This window comes from Nyctereutes procyonoides, unplaced genomic scaffold (genome assembly GCF_905146905.1).
Source record: "Nyctereutes procyonoides isolate TBG_1078 unplaced genomic scaffold, NYPRO_anot_genome, whole genome shotgun sequence".
NCBI classification, from domain to species: domain Eukaryota; kingdom Metazoa; phylum Chordata; class Mammalia; order Carnivora; family Canidae; genus Nyctereutes; species Nyctereutes procyonoides.
Window position 1 is genome coordinate 19,430,118 of NW_026575032.1, and position 19,961 is coordinate 19,450,078.

The 19,961-nt window shown below is 32.6% G+C and overlaps 1 protein-coding gene across 1 annotated transcript in view; it reads left to right on the forward strand.

Moving 5' to 3' along the window:
• Window positions 1–19,345, forward strand: part of USP38 (ubiquitin specific peptidase 38) — a 29,463-nt gene extending 10,118 nt beyond the window's left edge. Inside the window, exons 4-10 of the mRNA XM_055317009.1 lie at window positions 418–519; window positions 4,166–4,324; window positions 6,184–6,377; window positions 8,139–8,232; window positions 10,515–10,621; window positions 11,879–13,226; window positions 18,118–19,345. Of these exons, the coding sequence (XP_055172984.1) occupies window positions 418–519; window positions 4,166–4,324; window positions 6,184–6,377; window positions 8,139–8,232; window positions 10,515–10,621; window positions 11,879–13,226; window positions 18,118–18,279 (2,166 nt within the window). The 3' untranslated portion in view covers window positions 18,280–19,345. The remainder of the gene's footprint in view (window positions 1–417; window positions 520–4,165; window positions 4,325–6,183; window positions 6,378–8,138; window positions 8,233–10,514; window positions 10,622–11,878; window positions 13,227–18,117) is intronic.
• The last annotated feature ends 616 nt before the right edge of the window (window positions 19,346–19,961 follow it).

The window sequence follows — 19,961 nt, forward strand, 5'->3', positions numbered from 1 at the left end:
TGTCTACCCACCCTGGAGACATTAAGCCCTATCAATTCAGAGATTTTTTTTTTTTAATCCGCTTCTATCCTCTGCCCAGAACAATGCCAAGCAATAGTAGGTTCTCAATCAGTGTTAAGTGAATCAAATGAAGTGTGGGCCAACGAACAATCACTTTGTAAGCAAGGTTTGATGGGTTTTTATTTGATAAAGGGGTTTTGAGAGTTGTTTAGGCCACTTGATCTCTCATGTTGTTATTCCCCAACTTTCTTTCCCCAAGTTTAATAACATGTTATGATAAAACTTTTCAGTAAGTTAGTCACATAATCCGTGACTTCAGATAGTCACATAATATTTTTGGTCCAAGGAAAGTAATCACTGATTGGATTTATGTTTCCCCTACAAACTCTTAAGGTGGATGTCTTGTCTTTTTTGAAGGTTTTTAATCGACTTTGGTTTCCTCTTGTGAGACCTGGTGCTCTTGCAGTTCTTTCTCACATGCTGCTCAGTTTTCAGCATTCTCCAGAGGCGTTTCATCTGGTAAGTTAGGGCACAAGCTTTCTACCCTGAAAACCTTTGTGTTAAAATTTTAGTTTAATATGGAGTCACATTTGTATATAGTGAAAAGAGTTTAGGTTAGTCCTGAATCTCTTTTCTTATAACTTTATGATTTCTTAGAAAACTGAGGTGATAGGGTTTCCCTCCAAAGAGTATATTTTCAGAATATTTTGAGTCTCCCCAAAACTGTTCCGATTGCAACCACTCAGCAATTGAAAGTTACTGCTCTGCATGAGAGATGTCACATGTTAGCGTCACTGATGGTTATCTGTTGCACATGTGAACAATGTAGAAGAAAAATGCTTTAGAATTCAGAAACGTGGAAATAGCAAGTAGTTTTATAGCCCCAGTATTAATGCTTCATCTGTCCCAACTCATAGCCTACAAATCCTGTTGATTCCACCTTTATTTTTTTTATTCCACCTTTAAAATATATCCAGAACACTACCACTTTTAATGAGCTACATCACTGATTTTGATTTGATTTGATTTCAGTTCTTTTGATTATCATTCATTACAAGCAGAAATGACAAAATGTTATTTTGAGAATCTGCCCATTTATCTATCTCGTGCATCACAGGAAAGCAGTTCTTTATGTCATTATTTGCTTCCTCCAGGGTCTGATCCTCAGTTTTACAGGACTAGAACCTCATTTTTGAGTACACCCACGATATAAATATCTTGGGAATGCTGACCCCATACAAGCAAATTCAAGGGAGATTGATGAAGAAGGGCTGAATTCTAGTTGTTGATTATTAGCCAGAAATATAACTAGTTTCAAAAACCATATACATACGTAGGCTCCTCAGTGCCTCACTGCCACTGAAGGAAAGTCTGCAGTCTTTGTAGAAAGTAATCCTTGTCAACAAGTAATTATATATTGTCACTTAGAATGGAGTATTCTGAGAATTTCTACCGTTAATTGTGTAATTGGTGATCTTGACCATTAACCAGTAATATCTGTTACACAGAACTCAAAACTTGAGCTGAGATAGCACGTGTAGCAGCCACGTCTAATGAGGTAAATAAAGAACATCAGTTATTTGTGTCTGTCTTCAGGCACAATCATGTATAGGCCATTTGAGAAAAGGTTTATAATCAGAATTTCTAGGAAGGAGATTCTCTAATATAACTTACTCATCCATTCTAATGTTTGTTGTTCTTCATACTGAGGACATTTCTTAATCTCTGATTAGTCATTTGTCTGATTAGAGTCATTTACTCTAAATCTCTTTCTTTGCTCACAGTTTTTTAAAAGAATATATCTCCATATGTTATATTGTTTTTTTTCTGAAAAAGTTAAAATAAAAATGGTTGACTTTGAAATATTTTATCTTATTGAAATATTGATATGAAATCATTTATTTAAGGATTAGTTAGATCTGAAATTGAAAATTGTCATCTGGTTTAGTAAATTCTAAAAACTAAAATCTAATCATTGCCTACCTACTATGCATAGCCTGACTGGCTACTCAACTAAATGAACGTGGGCATCTAGTACTGCCCTGGTCACGCGGTAGTTAAGTCAACAATAACTCTCACTCAGTGAAGGACTCAGGCTTAGACGTTGTTAAGTATGAGCAGTATCTGGAATCACCAACATCGTTATTCATTATATGCTTACAGCATTTTAGAGCAAACCAAGATTGATGTTACAGTGAGTGTTATTATAGACAAAATCGCTTTTCATATGCTTTTTATAAGTGGAAAGAAATTAACCAAAGGAAAAATATCAAAGTTTCTGATAAGTTATACACATTTTCTCCAAAAGTAACTTAAGTTTAATGAATATTACAGGAATGTCTACAAATATTTAGATTTGCTTTTTCAAAAAAAAAAAAAGAAAAAGAAACTTTCAAACATTTAGAAGGTAATTATAGCCTGCTTGGACATAATATCTATATATCCGTGAAGAACTTAGTGTCATTTCTATGTCAGTGTTAATTTTGACCACATGAGATACAGTACTAGACAACTCTATTATTACCTAATGCAAAGACCAAATCTATGCTAGGGAAGCTTTTGGAAGATTTTGAATTGTCAATTAAGTAATCATTTTTAAAAATTATTTTCTCTTCTCTTCCATTTCTCTTTTCACCTCTGAAGAAACAAAATAACTTTGCATTTCTGATTATTTTAGCAAGAAGGGTATCTGGTAAATATGGCTTTATGGGCAAAATTATAATTCAGCTTTGCTTAGAAATGAAAAGATGAAAGCAGTAGGGTGAACTGATTAGGAACTGATGGTTTCATGATCAAATTAATACCTTTGATGGAGGTAAGATTAAAGAAGGTAGTGCAGAAGCTAAAATGTGACTTTAAGGCCTGAAGCATAGAATCAGAGCAAAATAGCAGTGTTAATTTAAGAATATGATTGTTCTTTCTAGGAGGAAGGAAAGGGAGTTGATTGTGATGTTTCTATAATTGTTGTTATTGCCATTTGGTGATAAGACCATAGAGTAATAACTTCATTTTTATCACAAGTTAGCAACCAAAAATAAATGCTCTACAAATAGAACATAATATTATATTGCAGGCCTTTTACATATGAAGTATAAATGTATATTATTAGATTATGATTAATGGTTAGTGGGAACAAGGATACCACTGTATTAATGGCATGAACCAATTCTGCAAAACAGAGTTTATCTTGTTAATCTCTTGAATTTGTGATGACTCTGCATTGACTTTATTCTAATTTTTTTTTAAAGATTTTATTTATTTATTCATGAGAGACAGAGAGAGAGGCAGAGACACAGGCAGAGGGAGAAGCAGGCTCACTGCGGGGAGCCCGATGTAGGACTCAATCCCAGGACCCTGGGATCACGACCTAAGCCAAAACACTCAACTACTGAGCCCACCCAGACGTCCCAACTTTAATCTAATTTTATAATGAAGGGACACTGTTGTGCTTATTATCAATCCTAAGTTTTCTGCATGATTTTGAACAATGAGCATTTTAGATTTCCCTTTTATTTTTAACTCCAGTTTCTTAAAAATAATAGAAATTTCTGATTCCCTTTGTTTTTAGAACCATCTCTCTTTGGAGGTGGGGAATTGGAATCATTAGTAAGGATAACCACATAAGACGTAAGACATCTTCCCTATAATTATCAAAAAGAACATGATCCTATAGTCTGAGCTGTAATTTTAGTTACTTTAGTTACTTTCTTGAAGTGGACTTTAATGTGCAAAGTATGTAGTTTCTTTTCAAGTGAAAAATCTAAAACTCACACTAGATGGAGCTCTTAAGCTAAATCTAGGTTTATCTTTTTAAAAGTTTGTTCCTGTTGAACAATCTGATATAATAGTCCTAACATTTTTCAACTTAAATCATTTTTTTAGAGTGGCAGAAATGACTAAGAGTTCTATTTTGCATCTTAGTTTGTGTTTTAGATGGAGTGTAAGGATGAGGAGAGAGGAGGAATTAAAATTTTATATGACATTGAAATCGATTTACTATGATGTCCTAGAAATTTTAACTCCTCTAACTCTTTTAGAAAAAGACTGTGACTAAACATACAGAAAGGTACTTGCTGATCATGTAACATTTGCATTCCATTTGTAGGCTAGAGAATTTGTTGCCAATTTGTATACATTGAGAAATGTTTGTCTTTTTTCTCTTCAGATTGTTCCTCACGTAGTTAATTTGGTTCACTCCTTCAAAAGTGATGGTCTGCCTTCCAGTACAGCCTTCTTAGTGCAGTTAACAGAATTGATACACTGTATGATGTATCATTATTCTGGATTTCCAGACCTCTATGAACCTATTTTGGAAGCAATAAAGGTATGATGATAGTTGGACCAGTATCTGTACAGCCACAGACCATGATGTGAGGAATGTAATGAAACATTTCTATACCTAGGTGTTCAATTTACTATTCTATGCTAATATGCTTGTTATTTGAAAAATTTAATTGGAATCATGATTCATTAATGTTTAGGGAGTAATCTCTTACTTGCGATAACCTAAATTATTAACCATATTTCTTAAGTTCTACAGTGCCATAAGTTATAAGGCATATCTTCAGATTTATAACAGCTTGTGGGGAAATATGTTTAAAAAGAAATGCTACATTAAGTGAATACATACATCACCATCGTATCCCAGTATCAGAAGTGTTAAAATACTTAGGAACATCTTAGAATCAAGAAAAGGCAGTTTAATAAAATACTTGACTTTGTTTCCTTACCGGTTTCTATTCCATTTTTGCTATAGACTGTTCATGAATTTCCATATTTTGTAGAATCTTGAGTTCTTTGTGAACTTACCCTGTTTTTCAACTTTATATAGATATTAGATCTAAGAAGCACTTGGTTCTGTTTGTCTCAAAGGATGGATCACAACATACACACTTTTCTCTTAAACTTACTGAGTAATCAAGGTGTCAGAAAAGAATTGGAGAATTTGCGTCAGGCAAACCTAATCAGAAGTTATTAGAAATCAGTTCTATTAATAGTGTTCCTTTTTGAGATCTGAAAAAGTCTCATTATCTTTATTACTTCTTATGTATCTGAAATGAATACAGAGCTTATTCTTTTTTCTATATAGCTAGCTAAATTAAACTGATTTTGGTCAAACCCAAAACACAAGACTGTTGAGCAATTAATGTATACCACTAGTATGACACTTTGACACTTCAGAAGTGAATGGTTTTATGTATAGGAGCTTTTTATCATGGATTTAATAGTAATGTTAATCTCTTCCTACAGTCCATAGATGAAACTTCTTGCTGTTAATTGCCATTTTTCAGTGCTTTACATCCTGAGAATTCTGGTAATGAAATAGGCTCAGAATAAGCAGGGTTCTCACTCTCAATCCAAGGGCAACACTCTTCTATTAGTTGTCAACAACAGCAAGAAAAATAAGAGATTAAAATTCCTTCAGAAAATGCTTTTCTAAGGTCTAAGTACCAGATGGTAATAGCAGTCTAAAAAAAAGGCTTAACAATGTTACTTTCATTATTCTCCATTCATGCTTGAAATCACTTAGATTTAAAATTGTATTTCAAATGTCACAGAGCAGATAAAAGAATCTGTGTCTTCTAATAATTTTCTATATTGTTAAACACAAGATTGAGTTTTATTTTTCGAAGTTAAAGCTATTTTTGTACTTAGGTGCTTTCATTTTTCATCCTCTGATTACTTTGAACTTTTTTTTTCTAAGGGTTAATGTTGAGTAAATATTAGTAGTGAATGAAGAGGAAATTTTTTTACTTTCACTAGAAAATTTGAAAGCAAATTGTTTAAGTTAATCAATTGTGTGATAATTTAAGTCCTTATTCTACTGCCTTTGAGTAACTGCACTGCAGTACACTCTCTGATCTCAAAGATTTATTTCGAAACATTTTACTGGCAAATTGGAAACAAATAGCTCAAATGTGACTTGAATTCCTGGTTCTTGAATATTTCTCAACTTGATAAACTCTACTTTTAGGGCATATTTATTTTTTAGGAGATAATTAATTTTGCCATGTAATATAATGTAACTTTTCTGATGACTGGTCAAGTACTAGGGGTGATTCCAAAACTTAAGTAGAAGAAAAGAAAGGTTAAATGTCAGTGGAGGAATCTTCTTTATGGTGTTAATTTAATTTAAAAAATAGTTTATATTTTTAACCTATTTCTCCTCTTGATGATGTACAGGATTTCCCTAAGCCCAGTGAAGAGAAGATTAAATTGATTCTCAATCAAAGTGCCTGGACTTCTCAATCCAATTCTTTGGCCTCTTGCTTGTCTAGACTTTCTGGAAAATCTGAAACGGGGAAAACTGGTCTTATTAATCTAGGAAATACATGTTATATGAACAGTGTTATACAAGCATTATTTATGGCTACAGAGTAAGTTTAAATTTGAACCTTTTTTTTAACTATAGAGATTGATGCATACTGATGAAATATAACCTGGTGAGATTGTCTTCACATTAATTTTTTATTAATGTAGAAATAATATTTTTATATAATTGTTATTCAGAAATAAAGGTGCTTAGGAACTGTTAAGATGTTAACTTCTATAAATTCTACTTATATATTGTATATATAACATATGTATAATATATATACATTGCATTGAGAATCTTTTTTAATTATTCTGGCTTGATATTTATTAAAAAGTGAACTTATTTGAAAGAATTTAAGTGTCCTCAAGTACTAATTTATTATTTTATAAGAGTCTGTTTTTTTTTTCCCTATATATCTTTTAAGGGAGTTATGTTTAGTTTTTTCTACTTGTAGATATTTTACTGTTTATCAGATTGAGAACTTTGTTACTTTTACAGAAGCTTAAGCTCTATTTCCCACCACCAAGTTGACAGATACTGAACAAATATATAAACATATATATTTTTTTGTCCTCTTACATATTTACTTTCAAATTCATTTTCTTTTGCAACTTAGCAAATATAAACTCAGAGGTTGTTAGCTATGTGAGTGTTGTCTGTAAAAGTACAAAATAATGATAAAGTTTTTCTAAAGGTAGAAACATTTTCGGATTTTTCTCTTCAATGCCAATAGAGTATTTATAGAACTTGACCAAAAATCATTACAAATTGAATTCCGTGCCTTTGTAAGTTTTTATGCCTACTTAGAGGAATCATAAACTAAAAGATGAAGAGTTAGACTTATTTTATATTCTGGCCCCAGAATATGCTATCAACACTAAGGTGTTTTTTTTGTTTGGCTTAGTGGCTTTTTGTTTGTTTATATTTGAGATTTTTTTTTTTAAGGTTGTTTTTTACCACCTTTTTTTTTTTTTTTTTTTTTAAGGTTTTATCCATCCACTCATGAGAGAGAAAGAGAGGCAGAGACACAGGCCGAGGGAGAAGCAGGCTCCATGCAGGGAGCCCGACGTGGGACTCAATCCTGGTTCTCCAGGATCATGTCCTGGGCCAAAGGCAGTGCTAAACCACTGAGCCACCCAGGCTGCCCCTATATTTGAGATTTTTAATTTTTTTTAAATGTGTACACTTAGATACAAGTAATACTAAGCATGAAACTAAATTCAAATCTATATCTCACCACCAGAGGTCATCTAGTTCAGCTGTCTCATTTTACAGATGATAGTGAAAGAAGAGACCCAAAGCTATTGTAACTAGCAACAGCAATTCAAAGAACCATCTTATTGATTAAGCCAATGATACTATCTAAGAATAGGCACATAGCGTATTTTATTTCTTTGGTAATATGCAAATTCTTTGTGGTTTTAAAAAAATAAATTTAGAAGTATATAAAATAAAAACTCAGACATAAAATTGTTTTTTTAATCAGACATTTCCATTCCTAAAAGTAACTTGTTAACAGTTTTGTGTGCATTATTTCAGATCATTCCTTTATAGTTATAAGATTTTATCTAAGGACGCCTGGGTGGCTCAGTACTTGAGCGTCTGACTGCCTTTGGCTCAGGTCGTGATCCCAGGGTCCCGGGATTGAGTCCCACATCGGGCTCCCTGTGGGGAGCCTGCTTCCCCTTCTGTGTCTTTGCTTCTCTGTGTCTCTCATGAATAAATAAATAAAATCTTTAAAACAATAAAATGAAGTACTTGTATATGTATGTACTTGTATATGTATGTACATGTATACAAAAATCACTATGCTTTTTTTCAGTTTCAGGAGACAAGTATTATCTTTAAATCTAAATGGGTGCAATTCATTAATGAAAAAATTACAGCATCTCTTTGCCTTTTTGGCTCATACACAGGTGAGTGAATGGTATGTACATGTTAACTTCATGGACACTACTGTTTAAACTTCACATTATACCAAACTTGGTGAATCTGTTTTAAATAATTATATTTGACACAGTACAACAGATTCACTTAGATATACTAAAGAGATCCTGCCTAAGATCAGGATATGTTCTAAGTTTTTATTTCTTCCTCCTGTTTTCCATTCTTGTAGATGAACATTATGCTAACCGTTCTAATTATAGATGAAATCTGACTTTCTATCCAATAAATAAGCTTCTTCATGAAGAAGTCTTTAATAGTTTATAGATATGAAATTGATAGATTTTTCACAGTAATAAATAATTTTGTGGCACATTGGCTTCTTTTTTTCCTGTTTCTAATATAAACACCCTCTCTTTATGACAAAAATTTTAAGCTCTAGAATTAATGGATAAACAACTTTATATTTTCTAGGGCTTAAAATTTTATGATGATCTTTTATGTCCATAAATTCATCCAAGGAAATGAATTTCTGCTACTGGCAAGAAAGTCACACATAGTAAACACTCATTCAGGAGACATTTATTGAGAAACACAATATGGAGTCTGATAAGTATTCAAAGAGGAGAGGAATCCTTAATGCTCAAGGAACTCTAAGTTTTGAGCAATACATATGAATAATATATATATCATTTATAGATAAAATATATTGTTTTCGGGTTTTCTGATTGTCTTACATTTACAGAGTTCTAAAGTTCAGAAAAGGTAGTTTTAGGATTGGTGGGATTGAGTTGATAAGAATGCCTTGTTTCCTGTCTATGAGCTGTGAAATAGATCAAGTATAACTTCTTAAGTGGAAAAAAACTAAACTAACATATGAGTGATGGCCTATGAGTAGTAATCTACTCAAAGAGATTAATTTTATTATTCTCTTTCTGAGGGAAATGTGTTCACAAAATAAACACCTCAGGACCACGGGAGATGAAATCTCTTCCCTCCTACTGGCAAACGTTAATTTTCTAGTAAATTGACATCCGTTCTTGCTTTATCACTAGTCCATATTTACCATATAGTCTCTATATATGTATCTGTGTGTATAAGTAGATATAAATACATTATATGTAGATATTACCTTATTAAATCAGAGCTGTTAGAAAAAAATTATGGGAGGGTTCCATGCTCCCAAGAAAAGAAAGGAATTCACAAGAGAACGTAATGAAAGTTGTCACAGTTGAGACCCTCTCTGATAGCAAGCCAACAAGGATTGTTTTAGGTAGGTAGATTTCCCTATATAATTGAAAAGACGTTTTTCTTATAATTGAGAAAGCTAATGTTTATTGAGGATTAAAATTTGCCTAGCTTTGGTGCTGTTTACATGTATTATTAATCCTCAAAAACAATCTATGTGTAATAAGGTATAGTATCCCCATTTTACATATTGAAGAAACTGGGTTTATGTTACCTACTTTTCATGGTCATACAAACAAATGGCAAATTGGAGTGTGAACTAAATGACTCTAGAGCTCACTCAGTATCCTAAAGTGCCTTCCTTCAAAATTCTATCAACACCTCTCTTGATGAAATTTTTCTTAACTAAGGATTCTGTTATATACCACAAATATTCAAAATGTCAGGAGAATTCCAAATTTTCAAGTTATAATCACATCTTTTCAGATGCCTTCTCAGGTCCTTTTTGTTGTCACAAAATCTAGGATTCAAACCAAGATTGCTTCAAAGTCCATGAGCAACCACTTCACTAAGCCTCTTCCATACCAAAAAAGTAAAATCAGCAAGGACCCTAACGATACACTTACATTCTGTGCATTTATGGACTATGTACCTAGTCAAAGAAATTTTCACCTAAAGTAGGTATGCATGGCCCTATAGAGTACTCCCCATATTACTTTATCCAAAATGTATATTCACTAACATGTCTTTTTCAGATTTTGTTTTTCAAAAAATTATGGTTGTAAGCACATGACTGTCCTAGAGGGATAGTGCTAGTAATATGATATTAAGTGTTCAAGAGACCTGGGTTCTAGTGTGACTCCCTCTGGCACTAATTTATCTGTATGACCTTGGGTATATCACATGTTCCTCTAGTTGTTAATTCTTATCTGCATAATGAGAAGTTATAACTGAAGATTACCTAAATTTATTTCTAATTTTATCTGCATCATTTTTGGCACTTTGTAGTAGGGTTAAACGCAATGTAATTTTAAGTTCTCTTTATTAAACATTGGATATTAAGATTTCAGTTATTTGATTCATAGTGTGAGAATCACTTCCTTATATTTTCTGTACTGATATCAAGAGAGAAGCATATGCCCCTCGGGTGTTCTTTGAGGCTTCCAGACCTCCATGGTTTACCCCTAGATCACAGCAAGACTGCTCTGAATACCTCAGGTTTCTACTAGACAGGTAAAAAGTATTTTGAAAGTTATGATTTGTTTTCTTTCATAACAGATTATTTCTATAGCATATTGTTTTTGCCTTTAAAAACATATTTCAAGTGTTAACCTTTAAAATACCTTGCATTAAAAAATAAAAATAAAAAAATAAAATAAAATAAAATACCTTGCATTTTCTGTATATATTTAAGTGTTCTTTTGTTTTTAATTGGCTTCTTTTTTTGGTTTTCTTACTTTGGACCAGCTGTTCTCAGAGTGTGGTACAAAGACCTCCTAGGGGTTCCTAAAACATTTTCAATGGTCTCTCTTTTCTATCTATATATCTGTGTATATGTAATTGAGACAGATTTTCTTCATATGTTTCATCCAGAAAAACATACCGCAATATATTAAACACAGAGCAGCTATGAGGATCCAGCTGTATTCTTTTAAGCCAGATATTTAAAATATTTGCAAAATGTAAAACAATGACATTCTTCTTACTAAATTTTTTAGTTTTAGAAAATATAACTTCATAATGAATGTTATGAACATTAACATGTAACTGGTTTATTTTTGTTTTTAGATGTATTATTTTATTACTATTATTCTCAATTTTTGAATATAGTAAATATTGATGGATATAGCCAAATGAATGAAGGCTGTTGGGTTCCTCAATTTTCTTCAGTTACTTTAAGAGTATAAGGGTATCCTGAGACCCAAAAATTTAATAGTTGCTCCTTTAGACCACTTTGTAACTAGATGAGTTTGGTATATTTTATTGTCTCTTTGCCACTTACTTAATAAAACCTTTATCTTCTTCTCTAGATCTTTGCCTCCCTACTGTTACATGAATAACTAGTAAGGTTACTTGAACTTATTAGCATGTACAGTCTTCCTTTGATTCAGCTAAGGATGTGTTGGGTGACTTCTTTGTACCAGGCTTGTCTGAGATGTGAGGCAAAGATAATATAACATAATTAATGAGCATATATCACTTACTATCATGTAATAAGTGCTATAAAATAGTATGGAGAAAGTATGAGGCTATAGGGTAGTGATAGCCCCTAACTTCTAGTCCTCATTCTTACATTATTCCATATTCCTCTTGATTAAAAGAGGAGAAACTTGATTTTTTAAATTAAGCATTCTATTTGATAAAAGTAATTTGGCTCTTCATATAAGCCACCAATATTTTTATTTTTATGTATAAACCACCAGTATTTTTAAATAGCAATGACATTGAAATGTAAGTGAAACAGCTGTATAATGATATACTCTCCTGCAGGCTACATGAAGAAGAAAAGATCTTGAAAGTTCAGTCCTCACACAAGCCTTCTGAAAGTCTGGGGTGCAATGAAACTTCTTTACAGGAAGTAGCCAGTAAGGCAGCTGTACTAACAGAGAACCCTTGCACAAGTGATGGTGAGAAGACTTTAATAGAAACAATGTTTGGAGGAAAACTACGAACTCACATACGTTGTTTGAACTGCAGGAGTACCTCACAAAAAGTAGAAGCCTTTACAGATCTTTCACTGGCCTTTTGTCCTTCCTCTTCTGTTGAAAACTTGTCTTTTCAAGATCCAGCATCATCGTCCAATACACAAGACGGTGGTCTAACGCAAGCCAATGCACCTGGTCCTGCAGAAGAACCAGCAACAGCTGCCTTTATTTGTGACTCAGCTATGAATGAGAGAATGTTAGGCAGTCCTCCTGATGAATTTTGCTGTACTGAAAACACTTGTGTCCCCAATGAATCTAGCAAGATTATTGTTAATAAAGATGTACCTCAGAAGCCAGGAGGTGGAAGCACACCTTCAGTAACTGACTTACTAAATTATTTTTTGGCTCCAGAGATTCTTACTGGCGACAACCAGTATTATTGTGAGAACTGTGCCTCTTTGCAGAATGCCGAGAAAACTATGCAAATCACAGAGGAGCCTGAGTACCTTATTCTTACTCTCCTGAGATTTTCATATGATCAGAAGTATCATGTGAGAAGAAAAATTTTAGACAATGTGTCACTGCCACTGGTTTTGGAGTTGCCAGTTAAAAGAACTACTTCTTTCTCTTCTTTGTCGGAAAGTTGGTCTATAGATGTTGACTTCACTGATATTAGTGAGAACCTAGCTAAAAAATTAAAGCCTTCTGGAACTGAAGAAGCTTGCTGCTCCAGATTGGTGCCGTATCTATTAAATTCTGTTGTCGTTCACTCTGGTGTATCATCTGAAAGTGGGCATTACTATTCTTATGCCAGAAACATCACAGGTACAGAGTCTTCATACCAGATGTGCCATCAGTCTGAAACTCTGGCATTAGCGTCCTCCCAGAGTCATTTACTAGGGAGAAATAGTCCCAATGCAGTGATTGAACAGGATTTAGAAACTAAGGAAATGTCAAAAGAATGGTTTTTATTTAATGACAGCAGAGTGACATTTACTTCATTTCAGTCAGTCCAGAAAATTACGAGTAGGTTTCCAAAGGACACCGCTTATGTGCTTTTGTATAAAAAACAGAATAGCACTAATGGTTTAAGTGGTAACAGTTCAACCAGTGGACTCTGGGTAAATGGAGACCCACCGCTACAGAAAGAACTTATGGATGCTATAACAAAAGACAATAAACTGTATTTACAGGTAAGTTGGAAATAGAGGTTTCATCGTTTGCAGAAAATATTTATAAACAATTGACAGTGGTCAAGTGAGTGCCCTAATTTTGAAATCCAACCTCTACATTTTCAAAGAATTTATAGAGTAGCAATTCTGAAATTGGAGTCTGGGTTTATGTAAAAAGGGTTCAGCCTATATAAATTGTCTTACTTTCTAATGTTAGGAATTAATTATGAAAAGTTGCAGTTAGATGCAATAGAAAATATCTTACTTGTTCTTAATTACAAAAGATGTAAAAAAAACAAAACAAAACAAAACAAAATTACAAAAGATGTGATTATAAAATCATTCCATACAGAAATATAGGAAACTTAATAACGAAGTATCTTCCCTCTCCTCTTTAGTCCCACCCATCAGGAGAAACAACTGCTGAATTTAGTGTTTATTCCTTTTAGACTATTTCATAAATATTTTAAGGGCATTTATTAACATTCAGGTGGATAAGATAAAGGGCATTGAAAGGTAGAATATGTAAAAAAAAAAAAAAAAAAGGATATTTGTATCCTGTAAAGACCCATGCAATAAAATCAAGGTAATAATAGAAAAATTAGTAAATAAAAGCCATGGAACAAAGGTTTCATATGAGCTGCATTTACTTACAAAAATACTTATTGCAAGGAGTTAGTAATTTTATTACTTAAAAGTTAATAAAGATCTTGCTGCAAGTATTTTTCTCTGAGATCTGCCATCTTGCCAACAGCATAACCACGAACACTAAATTGTAATGAAATTGTAGGTGTTATTAATTGGGTGGTCCAAGTGATTTTATGAGTTTACATAAGTAAGTCCTAAAAATTTTGTGTTTGAAAATCACAAAGCTGAAAGAGAGAGAGTAAAAGAAAAAAAAAAATGGGTTACTATAGTACTGATTTTTTAGAAGGAAGTCTTCTCAAAAGTTTTCAAATTTACTGTATTAAAAATATTCAGATAATGATACATGACAGCTTGGTAAAGGCGTATGGCAATATTCTAGAGTAACACAAAAATAATATATTTAACAGAAAAAAATTAAAGACAATATTTATTAAACATGATTTACCTGCAAAGATCCTTACATCCAGTCAGAAGGCTTATGATCAAGGCAATAGGATGTATTCAGCTGTATCCTTCTTGCTAGATACTAATAAGCACTAGATATTAATCAGGGTCCTTGAAGATGAGAGGAGGAATATGGGCAGGAGGTTGAAACAGAAACTTTCTGTGATATAGATAGAAAATAAGGTCCAGGACAACTTGACTTGCAGAAATAGGCAGATTATTTATGTATCGATGATTGGGCTAAATAGTCTATTTATCAGAGGAGAGATGTGAATTTTAAAATGATGAGGAACTACTCTATTTGTGATTGGATTGCCAAAAGCTCTTATAACCATAACTACTTTATTACAGCCTACCTCTAAATGATTTTCTTTTTCTTACTATTTAGTCCATTACAAGATATACAATATCTGAGTGTGATGAGCCATTCTTTTCATTATTGTTTTAAGGCCCCCTGTCACTATAATGGAAACCATTATGTGCTTTGTTAATTCAGTTTTTCAGTATTTACAGTTCTAAATTCCATCTGAAGTCTCAGATTGGCAAGTTGTTTAATGTAAAAAATACATTGCCAAATTTAAATTAAGATATTTATGTTCCTGTATTAAGATGGGGTAGTAAAGCTTATTACCAAAGTGCCTTTTTAAAGCAAATTATCATAAATATTCCGTTCTTACTAAAAAACTTAAATGTATTTATACATTAAATTATTTTTTAAATACAATAATGTAATCGATTTATGTTGAGGTTTGAATTGTGATGGTTCTCACATGATCTGAGTTGTACTGGTATTTTAAGTTCGTGTTAAGCGACTATTGAATACATGGAACACATACATGTGTGTGTTTTTGTTCTTTTTTTGTTTTTACATTTTTGAGGTATTCAGAATTGTGTTCATTCCATAGTAATAATGCTTTAAAACAGATTGCTAGGTCAAGAATACACCTTTAATTTTAAAATACAGCTTTATACTTATCTATAAAACAACTGCAAAAATTTAATCAAATCTTAATAAAAGTAAGGGTGTGGAGTGAACATTTTGAGTTCCTTTGCTCCTGAGGAGTACTGCAAATGAATTTACCATCATAGTTCATATCAGGGTAGCTACTTTCTTTTTTAATTCTTGGAAGTTCACCTTGTATAATTTTAACAAGCTGCTTCTGGGATTCCACTTTTAAATTTTACTAAAATCACATCTCGATTGACATGTGTTGGAAAGAAACTATTGCTCTTCTTAGTGTTGGTGAGATTGGTGGTTTTGAAAAGTGAACAAAAAATCCTATGTGACCAAACCATTTTCTGCTGTGTATCATAGCCTGACATATAGGATAGCAGAGCAGATGTGGATCTCCAAGTAAATTTTGGGAAGGGATTTTTTTTCTTCACTTATTTCTTTCACTTCAGTCCAACTTGCATAAGAATAAGAAGAATCTCTATTATCTTAGTGTCTGGACTCCAAAAATTATGCTTTTAGTTAAGATCCGGTGAGAGAAAGGTGGTACAAATAGATCACACATCAACTACAAACAGGGCTTCTGTCCTTTCTTGTTCAGTTTCTTTTCTTTGTTTCTCTGGAGGAGGTGGTAGTTCGATGTCTTAATAGTTTTCTTTATTGTTCATACAGAAGAGTACACATGATATATGTGTTGTTTAAAGAAAAATAGAAGATGGATTAATTTAATGTTAACGTATATCCTTGAATAAGAGATCTAATCTAAATATTCTCAAGTTATTTGTCCCAAAGCAACAGCAACCAGGCCTATAAGTCCACTACTGAAATAATTAATTTTAATATTTGATATTAAATGGGCATGTAAATTATATACACGATGAGAATCATAATTTTGACATTATACACAATGCTCTCTCATCTATATTAAAAGAAGTCAAGCAAAAAGCAGTCTTCCCTGCTTCAGTCGATTAAGCTTATCTTCTGAAAATAGGATATCAGACATTTCTGTCTGTCACCATATATTTATTTAAGTAGATGAAAAGCAAAGAAAGAATATTCCTTTCTTGGGAAGCCCTCTCTTAAAGTACCATACAGTTTTCACGAGTCTCAGAAGCAGTGGAGTTAATTTTGTATTGTGTGTCCTTTAAACACTCCTTCTCAGGGGAATTCCTTTATAACAAAATTTGCCCTATCTTTTGGGAGCAGAACTTCTTAAACTCTACCTGGCATATTCAGTTTTATTTATTTCATTAGAGAATATGATTTATACCTGAAATGAGATCTTAGGTACAGAGTCATATTTTCATTGCTTGTTTGGATAGTTTAATAGATCAAAGAACTAGAGCAATGAGAATTTTGTTTCTTATTTTAGTGTCTATTTCTTACATTCATACCTATAGTTTTTATCTTCTATCTGTAAAACTAAAAATTTTATTTTCTATTTTAATTCTTAATTTTACAGATTAAAAAATAGATTGTGTCTTTAAAGAAACTATACAAAAGAACCTGCACAATAAATTTTTTAAAATTTTTTTGAGAAATATCTTGCAAATTAAGTTTTAAAAGCTTCTCTAAGCCCTGCCCGAGACTGGTTAATTAGGCCATTCTGTTACAAGGATTTCTTATCTAAGGTCACATTCAGCTATAAAAATAAGTGATTCTTGATCATTTTTTTGTATGGGCAATTGCACAGCTGTCACTGTATGTTACTGAGAAATAAGGTGTCTATAATGTGAGAAAAATAGATGTCCAAGCAGGCCTGCTTTTTTACTCCATAGTAAAAATTGAGCATCTTGTGAAGATAAGAGAATAGTTAGCTAAAAATATTTAGTTAGAAATTATAAAATAACACTACCTTGTCAGGTGGAACAAAGTAACTGAACTTTTAGTTGAACCTTTGAAATAGTATAGTTTTTATGATTACTGTTAAGGGTATTTTTAAAGTTCTTCAGGATGATGATGCCTAACAAGTTAAAAATAGCTTTTAGACCTAAATGACACTGACTTCATTCGAAAGTTATAGAGCCTTTCCCAGAAAAATGGGCATATGCTAGGGTATTTTGTATTTTCTTCCAACGCGATTGTACCGGTTTTAGAATGCCAATTTGACACCTTGCCAAATGAATTCGCCATTATTTATTTACAGTTGCTCCTCCTGAAGCTAAATAGCTGATAGTGTTCTAATCTAAGATTATTAATATTTATTGAACACCTAATATGTGTCTGGCACATAGACAAATATGACTGGTTCCTGATACAAAAGCTCTGATAATCTGGTGGGGAAAAGTTACAAGTAATACTGTAAGGAGATAGGCTCCATTTTCCTTAGCAATGTTATTGAAATCTTACTTGTATTTACTGAGAAGTTTCTAAGGAAAGGGTAGGCAACATTCAGCCTTCTTTCATTATTGATACCTTTTACTATATCACCCACTTACACAATATTCCCACCTGATAGAGTAGATAATCCATCGTCATAGCCTTTAAATTCTGCATTCTGTGTATTAGAAAGGAAATCTATTCCTATGTGTGTCTATGAGTATTCACAATAATATTTCTGTAGAGGAATTTTAGGATGTGGAGCTTCAGGGTTCTCATCTGCAAACTGAGTGTTGAAACAGAACGGCCTGTAAGATCTGTTATTCAGTGTAGTTGCACCAGGATTTTGCACTCTATCTTACCTGTTCCATCTGTGATTATGCACTTTAGTAAGATTGGTAAGGATTAGTATAGTCAGTATTTTTTAGATTACTGAGATTTGAGGGATGCTTATTAAGGGTTAAGTCAGTTTTAAAATGTTTATATAGATGATTTACTCATCCATTGTATTTAGGGTTTTAATTGTATAAAAATTCTTTTTAATTTTAGGAACAAGAGTTGAATGCTCGAGCCCGGGCCCTTCAAGCTGCATCTGCCTCCTGTTCATTTCGGCCCAATGGATTTGATGACAATGACCCACCAGGAAGCTGTGGACCAACTGGTGGAGGGGGTGGAGGAGGATTTAATACAGTTGGCAGACTCGTATTTTGATCCTGAGAAAATCCAAAATGCACTGGTCACAAAACACCTAATACTATGACTGTTAAAATGTCAGACTGTAGCAAATATCATACCTATCTTTAATTTTTCTTTCCATTAGGCCCTTTATACTTTAAGAAAAGACACTCAGTGCTTGTTTTTATTTTCCTGACAATACATTAATTAACAAATGCATCATGGGAAAAAAAAACTACCTCTTAAAATTCCACTTGCTCTTACGGTTTGAGATGCTTGACCAAAAATTTTCAGAGGAAAATATGTACCCGGTCCCTAATTAAGCTGCATTAAATTTAGCAGAGACATTTAAATGGTCTCATTCTCAGTTTTATTAAACAAAAAATATACTTAGCATCTTTTATAAAAGAATTGATGCTAGAAATTATGGAAATATTGCTTAAGAAGAAAAAAAATCCTTTATTTCTTGCATAGTAGCCCATTATTAAATTCAAATCTTTTAAAATGCTAAAGAGAATACAGTCTCTAATGAAGGCAATAACAGAATTTATCAAGCTATAGTACTTTTCAGGTTTTTGTTTAGTGCTGTCTTCAGCCTCAGTGTATCTGCGTTTCAAGTACAAATGTTTTAAAAAAGGATTATTTATACATATATGCTGAACTGATTTTAAGAAAGGTGCATGATCCTGTAGGAACAACGTTTTTACCTAAAAATTGCTAACTTTGTAGTATTTCTAATTGTTTAAGGATTTTCAAATTCTATTTCAGGGAGTATATCTTCTGTGTGTTTTGAAGGAGGTGTGTTCTATATGTGCCTTGCAGTACTGTAATTCAAAAATAGGAACCTTTGGCTGCGGAAAAGTTTTTAAAAAATGAAATGTTAGGAAGTAATTTTTGTGCTAACATTAAAATTATAACTTTTTGAAAGATACTAGATTTTCCTGAAGTAAAATCCGATGGTTCTAAATCAATAAGTGCGATAGATTATTTTTAAATCATAGAAGAATTCAGAGGAAATGAACCTAGGCAAGTAAAAGATCTTTTTTGTTTGTTACTTAATCCTCAGATTATTAAATGTCAATTGCATATTTTTTAGATTGTACATTTGGGTTTTTTTTTTTTTCATTTGAATCTTGTGCTCTGCACAGTTGTTTCTGTTTCATAGTTTCAGATAAAATGGTGAAATGTCAGGCCCTGCCATCCCACATTTTCTTTTACCAGGGAGTGGGAAACAAATCAGTCCTCCTGGATCTTGATTGTACACTTTCAGGAGTTATCCCAGTTGTCCCTTTTCCTAGAGGTTTTAACTTATCTCTGGTTGTACATTGTTCTGAAATCGATCTCCTGTTTATTTTGAAAACATTTTAAGGAAAGAGTGTTCTTTGGTGATTTGGAGTTTATCTTTTTCCCAAGCTCTTAATGGTGTTGGTTAAAAGCAGAACTCCTCATGTGCATTCCAAATGTCCCACTCCTAACCTGTTTCCAGTCGCTGGGAAGATTAGGAAAACTGACTGGATTAAAGCTAAAAATTCTTTGCAGAATTGATTGAAATTTGTCTTTTCTATAAATGAATGAAACAGATTTTTATCACTGTCCTTCCTGTGGGCTTCCTCTTGTCTTAATAGTGAATTCCTAAGCTACCCTATTTGTTCAGTTATCCACTGGCTAGTAATTTATTATAGGATTATATCAGTGTTAGCATTTATTGAAATTGGTAA